Genomic DNA, 17,139 nt, shown 5'->3' on the forward strand with positions numbered 1-17,139 from the left:
TTTCGAAAAAAGAAAGTGATCATGTGTCATTTCAGGCATCAAATTGGTCTAGGCAAGGGAAAAGTATTCAGTGTTTTTGCACGAGCTCTGGGCTCTGAATGGCGCCTCTTCCACTAATCAGAAAAACTTTAGAGCCGGCAGGGTCTTTAAAGATCATTATTTTATACCCTCAGTTTACAGGTAAGAACCTGAGGCCCAGAGAGAGTAAGTGACCTGTTGAAGGTCCGGAGCTCTCCAGACACCGCTGCAGGATCTTTCCCCAACTTCACTATTATGGAGGCTGCTTTCTATATGCCATTCTCTTCTTCCTACGATCCTCACAAAAATAATTTCCAGTTTTTTGGAAAGATTACTGGAAAATCTCGGGGCCTATGAGATGTTTTATTTCCTTTCCTAACCCCTTTTCCTTGCTTCCGATGCGTCCCCAGCCGTCCGCGGAGCCGCTGGAAGAGGCAGCGGGCAGGGGCCAGGCTCCTTCTCCGGGAGAGACGGGTGGTGGCCCCAGCTGACCACTTCCCGCGGCCAAAGGCCCCGGCCTGGATCATCCTCGGGCTCCTGGGCCGCGTGATGCAGCCCAAAAAAGGTGCAGCATCGCACGTGTCCCCGCCAGCGTCCGCGCCTCGCGCGTCCAGGCCTCGCGCGCCGCCGCCCAATCGCCGCGGCCGCCTGGCGCTCGGGTCGCGTCCGCCGGTCGCAGGGAGACTGGAGCCCGGGAGCCGCGCCGCCCGCCGCCATGCGGTTCCGCTTCGGGGTGGTGGTGCCGCCCGCGGTGGCCGGGGCCGGGCCGGAGCTGCTGGTCGTGGGGTCTCGGCCTGAGCTGGGGCGCTGGGAGCCGCGCGGGGCGGTGCGCCTGAGGCCGGCGGGCACGGCGGCGGGCGCAGGGGCGCTGGCGCTGCAGGAGCCGGGCCTGTGGCTCGGGGAGGTGGAGCTGGCGGCCGAGGAGGCGGTGCAGGACGGGGCGGAGCCGGGCCGCGTGGACACGTTCTGGTACAAGTTCCTGAAGCGCGAGCCGGGAGGAGAGCTCTCCTGGGAAGGTACTGGGAGCTGCGCCGGCCTGCACCCCGGCCTCGGCCTTGGTCTTGGCCTCGGCCTCGGCTTGGGGCGGGCCCCACAGTCCCCGCTGCGACTTCCCGGGCGCTTTGCCCGGCTCTCGGGCTTCGCAAGCTGTCTGAACTCCCCGGGCGCCCTGGGCTGACCCTTCTCTGTCCGCCCAGCTGTCGCCCCAGCCGCGCCTCCCGCTCCCGACGGGTTCGCTAGATGGAGGCTGGGTTCCCGGCCTCCCGCCCCTTCGGTCTTTGCTCCTCCGACCTCTTTCCCACAAACACGGGACCCGGTTCGGGCCTCGGTCCCCCTCGCCCTCCGCGTCCTCCCTGCGCGGGTCCCCCGGCTGCCAGGTCCCCCGCCGCTCCTGGGTTCGCTCCTCAACTCTGTCTTGACTCTTTTTGTGCTCTCATTTTCTTGCCCCGATTCACTAAAAACTGACCCAACCAGTGAAGCTAGCCTTTTCGCTAATCCTAAACTGCAACGTGCTGTTTAGTGTATTTTTTTTTCTTCTTTTCGATTTGAGAGTGAACTAATGGAAAAACGTTGAGCGTTTCTCTTTTTGATTTTTTTTTTTAAAGCCCCGAGTATATGACAGTTGAGATATGCTCTGATTTCTTAAAATATAAAAACAGTACATGCTGGCTGTAAAAATCAAAAACAAAAGCAAAAAATGTGCAAAGTAAAAACTTGTGTCCTCCACGCACCCTAAGTCCACTGCACACTGACCAATACATGACATATGTATCTATCTCACACACAAATTGGTTAATATATTATTCTCTATCCTGCTTTTTCTTGCTCTGTAAAGGTTGCGGATACCTTTTAGTGTCACTCGTATAAATGTACATTTAATTTTTTAAATGGCAACGAAATATTCTGCATCTACCAATGTGCATTTAGGTTGTTTTCCGTCTTCCTCTGTTATAAACAGTAATAGCTTAATTGGAAATCTGTGTATAAAGTTATCTATGAGCATTTGGGAATGTTCCTGTATGGTAGATTCTGAGAAGTGAAACTGTTAGGTCAAAGTGTGGCCATATTTTACATTTCAGTAAGGACTACCAAATAATTCCCTGAAAACTTTATGACAGTGTAGCATCCTGCCTGCGATGTGTGAATTTAGACAGTCCTTTCTTTAAATGAAATGTGCAAAGTTGGGGATTGGAATATGTGTGGCTCAGTAGTTGTCTAAAGCGAATGAAATGTCTCTGTAGAAGTTTATATGACAAAAATGGGCCACTTAGCCCATAATGATGTGGAATCGAAGAATCTGCAAAGAGCATGAGAGTTCTGTGATATGTTTATATATATATATTATCCTTGTTCCTCTTTTTGTACCCCACTGAGTTTCATGGTCTGGTGGCATTTATTGTCCTTTTGTATTACCATGCCAGAACTGAAAGGTACTCTCATCAATTATGCCCTTCTTTACAGGATATTACTATTATTAATAGTATTATATAATTATTTTTCATAATAAAGTAATATCTGATAATTTTAATAAAAATTAGGATGGTAAAAAAGAAAGATTATTCCCTTTCCCCAGTCTCCCTCCTTTTCTATTTTTAGTTTTTCTGATATTCTTCCCAAAGTTCTGAATAATTTGCTTATATTGCTATTTCTTAATATATCAACTTGAATTTTTCTGTTTTTAGATCTTCTGAGAGTTACCATACAAGTTATATATTACATTTAAATTAAAATTAGACAATATCTATTGACAGCTGCTGTATACCCATTAGATTAACCATCATACTTGCTGTGAAATATGAGGAATTTAGCTCAAGTTCATTATCTCTCTCCTCCCTGCTGGTTTTTATATTATTATTTCATACTGCATATATGTAGTTTATTGTTGACTTTCTATTATATAGAAATTTCTGTATTATGCTTCTGTTACATAGAAAGTTACTCCTATATAAAAGGATAAGAAAAATAACTCAGCTACGCATTCCGCCCCTTCTCCTTACTTTGGTGAATCATCATTTCTACATTAAGTTCTATTAATATATAATTTATATTCTGTTTTATAATTGTTGCTGTGCCTTCTTGTTTTAGGTGGATAGGTTGATTCTAGGAACTGTAAGTTAGCAAAGAGTATCACGAGGAGCAGCATAGCTTATCTTTAAGAGCAAAGATTCTAGAGCCAGAATGGCTTCACCAACCAGTGTGTGACCTTGGGCAAGTCACTTTACTGTGCTGTTGTTGAAAGGACTAAACTGGCTAATAAATCTAAAGAGCTTAGAATAAGACATATATTAAGTGTTAAATAAGTGTTTGTTATTGTTATTTTTACTATTATGATTAGGAAATAATTAGTGTGGAACTAAGTAGTTCAGTTACACTCATTAAAAGTTTGGAAATATAATTCTGTGACATGAAACCTGTGTACCAGGAGGAAAAGCTCTCTTCTCTTACACTGTAAATCATGCTAAGATTTTTATTTAAAGTGATACCAGAGTTTCATATTTGGGTGGCAGTGTTCTATACCTTGTTTCAAACTTTCTAGTTACTTTTTAAAAACAGAAACAGCACATTGATCCTCAAAATTTCCTAGCTTAAATGCAGTATTTGATGAGTGCAAATTCCTCACTTTTTGAAAACATTCTTTTCCTTGAACAATTGGTATTTTTGTTCCAAGTTTCACTAATATATAGCTTTCTGAGCACAGCTATCTGGGACTTTTATTGTTGTTGTTTTTAATTGAACTCCGCTGTTTGTTGCATTGTTAAGGATTCCAAATCTTCCACTTTCTTGAATGTCTTAATCATTTCATTGGATTGTATCCTCAAATAATTTTTTGTTTTGGTTTTTTGTTTTTATACTTTTTTTTTTTAAGGGGATTTTTTTTTCACACAGACACCCTGTATTTTATTTTTACAAGAGATAAATAAACTGACACCAAGCATTGTAAATGGATGACCACAACAAAAGCAACAATGATTGCAATTACCAAACATGAAACACACTCATACTATGTTATAATATTGACATTCAGTCCAGTAATCCTCCACTGTAACAGCTCCTTTACTTTGCAGTGAAAATTGATTTGTATATATTTTGCCTCTGAGTCTTTGTGGGATTTTTTTTTTTATTCAAACAGAAAGTCACAAAAATTATAATCATCCTCATCAGTTCACTCAGTCCCATGTAATTAATTTTTTTTAATCTTGATCTTTTGTTAGCACTTTTATGAATTCATCAGTTTTCCATTAGAGTTCTGAAAATGCTTATTCATTCAGTTCAGCAGTATAGTCAGTTACCAGAAACCTGTACTTGTCAGAGTCTTTTCCATGAATTCCTTGAAGATGAAACCCTTTTATAGGAATATATTTGCAAAAGCATCAGAGTACACCCAGAACTGTCTGCAAATGACAAAAGACTTAAAAATGACCACAGTTAAAGATTTAATGAAAGTTCATAATAATGCAATTGACAAGGAAATTTAGTTATTTTTGAGATATACATTTTAAAGTAATAACTAGAATTATGACTTATAACATTATACCAGAACATATAAGATTTTTAGAAATTTCATGTAATGTCTGAAACATTTATATTAATATATTTCCATACAAATAACCCAAAGAAAGTTTAGTATTAGTTGGTTTTTTTTGTTTGTGTTTTTATACTGCAAGTTCTTATTAGTCATCAATTTTATACACATCAGTGTATACATGTCAATCCCAATCACCCAATTCAGCACACCACCATCCCCACCCCACCGCGGTTTTCCCCCCTTGGCGTCCATACGTTTGTTCTCTACATCTGTGTCTCAACTTCTGCCCTGCAAACCAGTTCATCTGTACCATTTTTCTAGGTTCCACATACATGCATTAATATACGATATTAGTTTTTCTCTTTCTGACTTACTTCACTCTGTATGACAGTCTCTAGATCCATCCAAGTCTCAACAAATGACTCAATTTCATTCCTTTTTATGGCTGAGTAATATTCCATTGTATATATGTACCACAACTTCTTTATCCATTCATCTGTCGATGGGCATTTAGGTTGCTTCCATGACCTGGCTATTGTAAATAGTGCTGCAATGAACATTGGGGTGCATGTCTTTTTGAATTATGGTTTTCTCTGGGTATATGCCCAGTAGTGGGATTGCTGGATCATATGGTAATTCTATTTTTAGTTTTTTAAGGAACCTCCATACTGTTCTCCATAGTGGCTCTATCAATTTACATTCCCACCAGCAGTGCAAGAGGGTTCCCTTTTCTCCACACCCTCTCCAGCATTTGTTGTTTGTAGATTTTCTGATGATGCCCATTCTAACTGGTGTGAGGTGATACCTCATTGTAGTTTTGATTTGCATTTCTCTAATAATTAGTGATGTTGAGCAGCTTTTCATGTGTTTCTTGGCCATCTGTATGTCTTCTTTGTAGAAATGTCTATTTAGGTCTTCTGCCCATTTTTGGATTGGGTTGTTTGTTTCTTTAATATTGAGCTGCATGAGCTGTTTATATATTTTGGAGATTGATCCTTTGTCCGTTGATTTGTTTGCAAATATTTTCTCCCATTCTGAGGGTTATCTTTTCATCTTGTTTATGGTGTCCTTTGCCGTGCAAAAGCTTTGAAGTTTCATTAGGTCCCATTTGTTTATTTTTGTTTTTATTTCCATTACTCTAGGAGGTGGATCAAAAAAGATCTTGCTGTGATTTATGTCAAACAGTGTTCTTTCTATGTTTTCCTCTAAGAGTTTTATAGTGTCCGATCTTACATTTAGGTCTCAAATCCATTTAGAGTTTATTTTTGTGTATGGTGTTAGGGAGTATTCTAATTTCATTCTTTTACATGTAGCTGTCCAGTTTTCCCAGCACCACTTATTGAAGAGACTGTCTTTTCTCCATTGTATATCTTTGCCTCCTTTGTCATAGATTAGTTGACCATAGGTGCATGGGTTTATCTCTGGGCTTTCTATCTTGTTCCATTGATCTCTGTTTCTGTTTTTGTGCCAGTACCATATTGTCTTGATTACTGTAGCTTTGTAGTATAGTCTGAAGTCAGGGAGTCTGGTTCCTCCAGCTCCGTTTTTTTCCCTCAAGACTGCTTTGGCTATTCGGGGTCTTTTGTGTCTCCATACAAATTTTAAGATGATTTGTTCTAGTTCCGTAAAGAATGCCATTGGTAATTTGATAGGGATTACATTGGATCTGTAGATTGCTTTGGGTAGTATAGTCATTTTCACAATATTGAGTCTTCCAATCCAAGAACATGGTATATCTCTCCATCTGTTTGTATCATCTTTAATTTCTTTCATCAGTGTCTTACAGTTTTCTGCATACAGGTCTTTTGTCTCCCTAGGTAGGTTTATTCCTAGGTATTTTATTCTTTTTGTTGCAATGGTAAATGGGAGTGTTTCCATAATTTCTCTTTCAGATTTTTCATCATTAGTGTATAGGAATGGAAGAGATTTCTGTGCATTAATTTTGTATCCTGCAACTTTACCAAATTCATTGATTAGCTCTAGTAGTTTCCTGGTGGCATTTTTAGGATTCTCTATGTATAGTATCATGTCATCTGAAAACAATGACAGTTTTACTTCTTCTTTTCCAATTTGTATTCCTTTTGTTTCTTTTTCTTCTCTGATTGCCGTGGCTAGGACTTCCAAAACTATGTTGAATAATAGTGGTGAGAGTGGACATCCGTGTCTCATTCCTCATCTTAGAGGAAATGCTTTCAGTTTTTCACCATTGAGAATGATGTTTGCTGTGGGTTTGTCATATATGGCCTTTATTGTGTTGAGGTAGATTCCCTCTATGCCCACTTTCTGGAGAGTTTTTTATCATAAATGGGTGTTGAATTCTGCGAAAAGCTTTTTCTGAATGTATTGAGATGATCATATGGTCTTTCTCCTTCAATTTGTTAATATGGTTTATCACATTGATTGATTTGCGTATATTGAAGAATCCTTGCATTCCTGGGATAAACCCCACTTGATCATGGTGTGTGATCCTTTTAATGTGCTGTTGGAGTCTGTTTGCTAGTATTTTGATGAGGATTTTTGCATCTGTGTTCATCAGTAATATTGGCCTGTAGTTTTCTTTTTTTGTGACATCTCTTTCTGGTTTTGGTATCAGGGTGATGGTGACCTTGTAGAATGAGTTTGGGAGTGTTCCTCCCTCTGCTATATTCGGGAGAGTTTGAGAAGGATAGGTGTTAGCTCTTCTCTAAATTTTTGATAGAATTCGCCTGTGAAGCCATCTGGTCCTGGGCTTTTGTTTGTTGGAAAATTTTTAATCACAGTCTCAATTTCAGTGCTTGTGATTGGTCTGTTTATATTTTCTGTTTCTTCCTGGTTCAGTCTTGGAAGGTTGTGATTTTCTAAGAATGTGTCCATTTCTATCAGGTTGTCCATTTTATTGGCATAGAGTTGCTTGTAGTAATCTCTCATGATCCTTTGTATTTCTGCTATGTCAGTTGTTACTTCTCCTTTTTCATTTCTGATTTTATTGATTTGAGTCTTCTCCCTTTTTTCTTGTTGAGTCTGGCTAATGGTTTATCAATTTTGTTTATCTTCTCAAAGAACCAGCTTTTAATTTTATTGATCTTTGTTATTGTTTCCTTCATTTCTTTTTCATTTATTTCTGCTCTGATCTTTATGATTTCTTTCCTTCTGCTAACTTTGTTTTTTTTTGTTCTTCTTTCTCTAATTGCTTTAGGTGTAAAGTTAGGTTGTTTATTTTAGGTGTTTCTTGTTTCTTGAGGTAAGATTGTATTGCTATAAACTTTCCGCTTAGACCTGCTTTTGCTGCATCCCATAGGTTTAGGGTCATCGTGTTTTTGTTGTCATTTGTTTCTAGGTATTTTTTGATTTCCTCTTTGATTTCTTAAGTGATCTCTTGGGCATTTAGTAGTGTATTGTTTAGCCTCCATGTGTTTGTATTTTTTCAGATTTTTTCCTGTAATTGATATCTAGTCTCATAGCGTTGTGGTCAGAAAAGATACTTGATACAACTTCAATTTTCTTAAATTTACCAAGTCTTGATTTGTGACCCAAGATATGATCTATCCTGGAGAATGTTCCATGAGCACTTGAGAAGAAAGTGTGTTCTGTTGATTTTGGATGGAATGTCCTGTAAATATCAATTAAGTCCATCTTGTTTAATGCATCATTTAAAGCTTGTGTTTCCTTATTTATTTTCATTTTGGATGATCTGTCCATTGGTGACAGTGGGGTGTTAAAGTCCCCTACAATGATTGTGTTACTGTCAATTTCCCCTTTTATGGCTGTTAGCATTTGCTTATGTATTGAGGTGTTCCTATGTTGGGTGCATAAATATTTACAATTGTTATATCTTCTTGGATTGATCCCTTGATCCTTATGTAGTGTCCTTCTTTGCCTCTTGTAATAGTCTTTGTTTAAAGTCTGTTTTGTCTGATATGAAAATTGCTACTCCAGCTTTCTTTTGATTTCCACTTGCATGGGAAAGTTTTTTCCATCCCCTTACTTTCAGTCTGTATGTGCCCCTAGGTCTGAAGTGAGTCTCTTGTAGATAACATATATATGGGTCTTGTTTCTGTATCCATTCAGCCAGTCTATGTGTTTTGGTTGGAGCATTTAATCCATTTACATTTAAGGTAATTATCGATGTGTATGTTCCTATTATCATTTTCTTAATTGTTTTGGGTTTGTTATTGTAGGTCTTTTCCTTCTCTTGTGTTTCCTGCCTAGAGAAGTTCCTTTAGCATTTTTTGTAAAGCTGGTTTGGTGGTGCTGAATTCTCTTAGCTTTTGCTTGTCTGTAAAACTTTTAATTTCTCCCTCAAAACTGAATAAGATCCTTGCTGGGTGGAGTAATCTTAGTTGTAGGTTTTTCCCTTTCTTCACTTTAAATATGTCCTGCCACTCCCTTCTGGCTTGCAGAGTTTTTGCTGAAAGATCAGCTGTTAACCTCATGGGGATTCCCTTGTATGTTATTTGTTGTTTTTCTCTTGCTGCTTTTAATATTTTTTCTTTGTATTTAATTTTTGATAGTTTGATTAATATGTGTCGTGGCATATTTCTTCTTGGATTCATCCTCTATGGGATTCTCTGTGCTTCCTGGCCTTGATTATCCTCTCCCATATTAGGGAAGTTTTCAACTATAATCTCTTCAAATATTTTCTCAGTCCCTTTCTTTTTATCTTCTTCTTCTGGGACCCCTATAATTCAAATGTTGGTGCGCTTAATGTTGTCCCAGAGGTCTCTGAGAGTGTCCTCAATTCTTTTCATTCTTTTTTCTTTATTCTGCTCTGTGGTAGTTATTTCCACTGTTTTATCTTACTGGTCACTTATCCGTTCTTCTGCCTCAGTTATTCTACTATTGATTCCTTCTAGAGAATTTTAACTTCATTTATTGTGTTGTTCATCATTGTTTGTTTGCTCTTTAGTTCTTCTAGGTCCTTTTTAAACGTTTCTTGTATTTTCCCTATTCTATTTCCAAGATGTTGTATCATCTTTACTATCATTACTCTGAATTCTTTTTCAGGTAAACTGCCTATTTCCTCTTCATTTGTTTGGTCTGATGGGTTTTTACTTTGCTTCTTCACCTGCTGTGTGTTTCTCTGTCTTCTCATTTTGCTTCACTTACTGTGTTTGGGGTCTCCTTTTTGCAGGCTGCACGTCCGTAGTTCCTGTTGTTTTTGGTGTCTGCCCCCAGTGGCTAAGGTTGGGTTGTGTATGCTTCCTGGTGGAGGGAACTGGCACCTGTGTTCTGGTGGATGAGGCTGGATCTTGTCTTTCTGGTGGACAGAACCATCTCCGGTGGTGTGTTTTGGGGTGCCTGTGACATTATGATTTTAGGCAGCCTCTCTGCTAGTGTGTGGGGTTGTGTTCCTGTCTTGCTAGTTGTTTGGCATAGGGTGTCCAGCACTGTATCTTGCTGGTCGTTGAGTGGAACTGGGTCTTAGCATTGAGATGGAGATATCTGGGAGAGCTTTCACCATTTCATATTACATGGAGCCTGGAGGTCTCTGGTGGACCAATGTCCTGAACTCTGCTCTTCCACCTCCGAGGCACAGGCCTGGGACATCCAGCCAGAGCACCAAGACCCTGTTGGCCACACGGCTCAGAAGAATAGGGAGAAAAGAAGAAAGAAAAAAAGAATAAATAAATAAAATAAAGTTATTAAGAGAAAGAAAATTATTAAATTTAAAAATTATTAAAAATAAAAAAAATTAAGAAGTAATAAAAGAATAAAAAAGAAAGAAAAAAAGAACAACAAAACCAAAAAACAAATCTACTAGTGATAACAAGCGCTAAAAAGTATACTTAAAAAAAAAAAGCAACAACAAAAAAACGACAGACAGACAGAACCCTAGGACAAATGGTAAAAGCAAACTATACAGACAAAATCACACAAAGAAGTATACACATACACACTCACAAAAAAGTAAAAAAGGAAAAAAACAAAATATATATAAAAAAAGAAGAGAGCAACCAAATCAATAAACAAATCTACCAATGGTGATAAATTCTACATACTAAACTATGATAAACATAAAACCAGAAACAAATTAGATGCAGAAAGCAAGCTCAAGTCTACAGTTGCTCCCAAAGTCCACTGCCTCAATTTTGGGATGATTCGTTGTCTATTCAGGTATTCCAGAGATGCAGGGTACATGAAGTTGACTGTGGAGATTTAATCCGCTGCTCCTGAGGCTGCTGGGAGAGATTTCCCTTTCTCTTCTTTGTTCACACAGCTCCTGGGGTTCAGCTTTGGATTTGGCCCTGCCTCTGCATGTAGGTCGCCTGAGGGCATCTGTTCTTTGCTCAGACAGGACAGGGTTAAAGTAGCAGCTGATTAGGGGGCTCTGGCTCACTCAGGCCAGGGGGAGGGAGGGGTACAGAATGCGGGGCTTCCCCCCTGCCACCCCCCATCTCCACCAGTGAAGCAGCTTCCTAGTGTGTGGAAAGTTTTCCTCCTTCACGGCTCCCTCCCAGAGGTGCAGGTCCCATCCCTATTCTTTTGTCTCTGTTTTTTCTTTTTTCTTTTGTCCTTCCCAGGTACTTGAGGAGTTTCTTGCCTTTTGGGAAGTCTGAGGTCTTCTTCCAGTGTTCAGTAGGTGTTCTGTAGGAGTTGTTCCACATGTAGATGTATTTCTGATGTATTTGTGGGGAGGAAGGTGATCTCCACATCTTACTCCTCTGCCATCTTGAACATCTCCCCTCAAGTAATTTTGAAGTAACAGTAAGTGGGTGATAAAATATCTGAGTCTTTAAATGCCTGAAAAGGTCTTTCTTTTGCTTTCACACTTGATTAGTCATCTGGTAGAGTATTCTAGTCTCAAAATAATTTTCCCTTTGAAGGAATTGCCACAGTACCTTCTAGCACCTGTTGTAGCTGATATTTCTGATGTCAAACTAAGCCCATTTCTTTGTAGGCGCTTTTTTTCCCTCTTTTGAAGCTTTAACACTTTTCCTTACACTATTTTACCAGGATGTATCTGAGTTTGTTGTTGTTGTTGTTGTTCTTGTGACTTGACAATTGGTTGGCTGTTTTGATTCTAGGAATTGTTTTTTTCAACTCATGGAAATTTTCTATTATTCCTTTATTTCCTCCTCTCTGTTTTCTCTCTTCTTTTCTCTGAAATGTTTGTTAGCCATATATTGTACCTTCTGCTTTTATGTGAATACCTCTTAACTTTTCTCCTGTATTTTCCATCTTTTGTTTGAATAGATTTCCCTGGCTGTGTTTCCAGATCACTGTTCGGTTTTTAATACTAACCATTCCATCATTTACTTCCTACACTATATTTTTGAAATTTTTGGCAATTGTATTTTTAATCTCCTACCTTTTTTTCTGTTATTCTCTGATTTCTTTTTTTTCAGAGCTGATTGTTCTTCTTATATGGATAATTTATACTTGAATCTTTCTGAGGACATTAAATAGAATTGATTAAAAGTTGTTTTTGTCTTGCATTAACTTTTTTTCCCCTCTCTGTAGTCAATTTTTTTTAATGCTAAGGGTTTTTCTCAAGTATCTGGTAATCCCTAGGTGACCATTCATTTTTATGAATAAAGGTTATGTTGATTTGTATAGGCAGCTGTGCTGGTTTCCTATTGAAGTTGCTTATGTTTATCCAAATTCTTCTCTAAATGGGAGGACACTCATGGGATACCATGTAATCTGGCAGATTTTGTGGAGGGGAAAGTTTCTTCACTTAGGGTTAATGGCTGAGGATCTAGCAGGCTCCAGGTCCTTATCATTAGCAAAGTAAAACAAACAGAACAACCAAAAAACTTGACTATAGGAAGAGATATTTCAGTCTGTTTTATTCCTGAATGGTGTTGCCTTTTTCTCTCATCTCCAGGTCTGTCAATGGGTCCATAGATGTCTCAAGATCTGTTCTGTTCAGATATCTAGCCCCTATACCCACACTAGGGCCCTTTCCAGGAAAGCCATTCTCTACTGTGTTTACAGCACACTTATTTCATGTTAGGGATCAGGTGGGGTGGAAGGAGGCAGGTGGGAAACCTTTCCTTCAACTCTTTTCCAGGTTGGCATCTCTCTATTTGTTAAGTCTCCTCTTATAAGTCTTCCCTAACTACCTTCTTATTCTTTCCCACAGCACCTGTTTCTTTCCTTATATCTCTTATTATAGTTTAAAATTGCATTCGTTATGTTGGCTTGGACTCTGATTGCAAGTAATAGAAACTGAGTATGAACAGGCCTATAAAAGAAATATTATTAACTCATATAACCAAATTAAAGAAGCATGGGGTCCAACCTCTTTCCTCCCCTGCCCTCTAGTTTTCTCTCTCTTCCCTGTGCCTTTGCTTTACTCAGGAACTTCATTTTCTGAAGCTTACTGACTCTGTCAAGCTAGGTTCCCCACAGAGAGCTCTGGGCTTACATACTTAGAACCAGAGAAGAAAAATATAATCTTCCCTGCCAGCTCTAGTTAGAAAAATCTGGGGGAAAGACTGGAATTCACGTTGCTGGAACCAATCACTCTTGCCAAGGAAGTGGGGGTACAGTGATGAGCATTTCCAACAACAAACACTTCCTGGAGTAGGGAGGAGGAACACCTCCCCCCCCCCATCCCTCCCTCCGCCCCATAAAGCAGGTACTGTTTCAGAGGCAGTTTGGAATGCAGTGGGCCACAGGTTAACAGAAAACACAACAAGCAGTTGCTTAAAAAAATAAGGGTTTGTTTTCCTGCTGTAAAAAGTTCATAGGTAGGTGGCAGTGGTAATGGGCCATAGCTCATGGATGTCAGGTGAGGTGTCATTGCATTTTCTCGGCTTTTCCCTCAAGGCAGCAGCTGCTGCTCTAATCATCACATGTGCATTCAGTGGAACATGGGAGGAGTGGGAAGGATGGAAATGTCAGCCGTGGGTATCCCCATTTTTCTAGAAAACATTAACTTTGCCAGAATTCTCCCCACCCCTCAATGTACATACAGGTATACCTTGTTTCTTTGTACTTCACTTTACTGAGCTTTGCAGATATTACAATTTCTTTTTCTTAAATTGAAGGTTTGTGGCAACCTTGTGTTGAGTAAGACTTTAGGTGCCATTTTTCAACAGCGTTTGCTCACTTCACGTCTCTGTGTCACATTTTGGTAATTCTTGTAATATTTCAAACTTTTTCATTATCATTATATTTTTTATGGTGACCTGTGGTCAGTGATCTTTGATATTACTATTGTAATTGTTTCAGGGTGCCACTAACAGTGCCCATATAAGACAGCAAACTTAATGCTTAATGGATAAATGTTTGTGTTCTGACTGTTCCACCGACCTGGCCATCCCCCCCTACCTTATCCCTCTCAGGCCTCCCTATTCCTTGGGACATGACAGTATTGAAATTAAGCCAGTTACTAACCCTACAATAGCCTGGAAGTGTTCCAATGAAAGGAAGAGTCACATTTCTCATTTTAAATCAAAAGCTAGAAATGATTAAACTTAATGAGGAGGCCATGTTGAAAGCCAAGACAGGCCAAAAGCTAGGCCTCCTGCATCAGTTAGTCAGGTTGTGAATGCAAAGAAAAGTTCTTGAAGGAAATGAAAAATGCTACTCCAGCGAACACATGCATTATAAGATAGTGAAAGAGCCTTATTGTTGAAACAAAGTTTTTGTGGTTTGGATAGATCAAACCAGCCACAATATTCCCTTAAGCCAAAGCCTAATCCAGAGAAAGGCCCTAACTCTCTTCAATTCAGTGAAGACTGAGAGAGGTGAGGAAGCTGCAGAAGAAATCTTTGAAGTTAGCAGAAGTTGGTTCATGAGATTTAAAGAAAGACGCCGTCTCCATCACGTAAAAGTGCAAGGTGAAGCAACAAGTGCTGATGTAGAAGATGCAGCAAGTTATCCAGAGACCTAGGAAGATAATTAATGAAGGTGGCTACACTAAACAACAGATTTTCAATGTAGCCTTCTATTGGAAGATGCCATCTAGGACTTTCATAGCTAGAGAGGAGAAGTCAATGCCTGGCTTCAAATCTTCAAAAGACAGACTGACTCTTTTGCTAGGGGTTAATGCAGCAGGTGACTTGAAATTGAAGCCAATGCTCATTTACCATTCTGCAATCCTAGGGACCTTAAGAATTATGCTAAAATGACTCTGCCTGTGCTCTATAAATGGAACAACAAAGCCTGGATGACAGCACATCTGTTTACAACATAGTTTATGGAATATATTAAGCCCACTCTTGAGACATACTGCTCAGAAAAAAAGATTTCTTTCAAAATATTACTGCTCGTTGACAATGCACCTTGGTTACCCAAGAGCTCTGATGGCGATGTACAATGAGATTAATGTTTTCATGCCTGCTAACACAACATCCATTCTGTAGCCCATGGATCAAGGGGTAATTTTGACTTTCAAGTCTTATTATTTAAGAAATATAATTCATAAGGCTATAGCTACTATAGATAGTGATTCCTCTGATGGATCAAAGTCAATTGCAAACCTTCTGGGAAGGATTCACCACTCTAGATGCCATTAAGAACATTTGTGATTCATGGGAAGAGGTAAAAATATCAACATTAACAGCAGTTTGGAAGAAGCTGATTCCAAACCCCGTGGATGACTTTGAAGGGTTCAAGGCTTCAATGGAGGAAGTAAATGCAAATGTGGTGGAAATAACAAGAGAACTAGAATTACAAGTGGAACCTGAAGATGTGACTGAATTGCTGCAATCTCCTGTTAAAACTTTCACGCTGAGGAGTTGTTTCTTATGGATAAACAAAGCAAGTGGTTTCCTGAGATAGAATCTACTCCTGGTGAAGATTGTTGAAATGACAACAAAAGATTTAGAATATTACATAAACTTAATTGATAAAGCAGCAGCAGGGCTTGAGAGGACTGGCTCCAATTTTGAAAGAAGTTCTGTTATGGGTAAAATGCTATCAAACAGCACTGCATGCTACAGAAAAATTGTTCATGAAAGGAAGAATCAATTGATGTGACAAATTTCACTGTTGTCTTATTTTAAGAAATTGCCACAGTCACCCCAGCCTTCAGCAATCACCGCCCTGATCAGTCAGCAGCCGTCCGCATCGAGGCAAGACCCTCCACCAGCACAAAGATTATGACTCGCTGAAGGCACAGATGATGGTCAGCATTTTTTAGCAATAAAGTATTTTTAAGTTAAGGTATTTAAATAGTTTTTTAAGATATAATACTAATTGTACACTTAATAGACTACAACATAGTGTAAACATAACTTTATATGCACTGGAAAATCAAAAAATTCATGTGATTTGCTTTATTGTGATATTTACTTTATTTTGATAGTCTGGAACTGAATTGGCAGTGTCTCTGAGGTATGCCAATACTTCTCTTCATGTTTAGACTTGGACAGAACGGTTGTGCTGGGCTACCTCTACTGCAGAAGAGACTGGAAAAGTACATTATTTAGCCTAGCACATTGCTGCCCTGAGGAAAATTAGGGTTCTGTTTACCAAGAATAAGGAGAATTGATTTTAGGTAGGCAATTAACAATGTCTGCTACATTTTAAACAAAAGATATCAACTACAATATTTATTTGTTTAATGTATACCTTCCCACCAGACTGTGAGCTCTATGAGGGTAGGGACTATGTCTGCTTTATTCACTCTTCTATATCCTGCAATTGTAATTGGCACATAGTAGCTGCTCAATAAATATTGGTTGAATGAGTGAAGCACAAACAGAAAGATGAAAGTTTTTCTTAAGTATCTATCGTGTGTTAATTACTTCTTTGCTGCTTTCAACTAAATTACCCTTTGTTCTCCCCAACTACGCTGTGAGGAGGAAGAAATTCAATTGCCTCTTACACCAATGAGGAGACTGAAGCTTTCTGCAGGGTCTAATCTACAATCTGCTATCTGCTACTAACCTCATCCAGTGAAATTTTCTTTTCAGATATTGTATTTTTCTTCTCTGAAAGTTTCATTCATACTCTTTTGCATATTTTCCTTTTGTTCTTATTTAGTTTATGTTTTTCTTTAAATTCTTGACCACATTGAAATTATAGCTAGAGTCCGTATCTTCTAGTGCCCTTATATTTGTTTTATATTTGGGTCTGATTTCTATTGACTAATTTTCCTATTGGTTATTAATAATACTTCTCTGCTTCTTTTCATGCCTTTTCCCCTAATATAATGGAGCTTTATTTGTGGATTTTATTTTTACACATTTTGGGCCATACTGCATGTATTTTTAAAATGTTAACTATATTTGGAATGGTTTTAGCTTTACAGAAGAGTTGCAAAGATAGGGCAGAGTTCCCATACACTCCGCACCCACTCTTCTATTGTTAACATTTTTTATTTGTATGGTATACTTGTCAAAATTAATTAACCAGTGTTGATACATTATTATTAACTAGGGTCTATACTTGATTCAAAAAAAATTTTTTTTTAAACTAACATACCTTTCCTCTTCCAGGATCCTATCCACAGTACCATATTGTGTTTTAGTCATCATGGCTGTGTTGGTTTCTCAGATTTCAGTTGTTTTTGAGGTGACTTTGACAGTTTTAAGGAACTCATCAAGTATTTTGTAGAATGTCCCTCAACTGGAATTTTTATGGTGTTTTTCTCATGATTAGACTGGGGTTGTGGGCTTTTGGGAAGAAGATCATAAAGGTAAATTGCCTTTCTTATCACA

The 17,139-nt window shown here is 38.9% G+C and overlaps 1 protein-coding gene across 2 annotated transcripts in view; it reads left to right on the plus strand.

Annotated features, from left to right (window-relative positions):
* Positions 1–649: 649 nt before the first annotated feature.
* Positions 650–17,139, plus strand: part of EPM2A (EPM2A glucan phosphatase, laforin) — a 106,861-nt gene continuing 90,371 nt past the window's right edge. For both annotated transcript variants that reach the window (XM_057528039.1, XM_057528038.1), the window contains exon 1: positions 650–1,034. In XM_057528039.1, the coding sequence (XP_057384022.1) occupies positions 734–1,034 (301 nt within the window). In that variant the 5' untranslated portion in view covers positions 650–733. The remainder of the gene's footprint in view (positions 1,035–17,139) is intronic.

Source organism: Balaenoptera acutorostrata, chromosome 14, assembly GCF_949987535.1.
Source record: "Balaenoptera acutorostrata chromosome 14, mBalAcu1.1, whole genome shotgun sequence".
Classification (NCBI taxonomy): Eukaryota; Metazoa; Chordata; class Mammalia; order Artiodactyla; family Balaenopteridae; genus Balaenoptera; species Balaenoptera acutorostrata.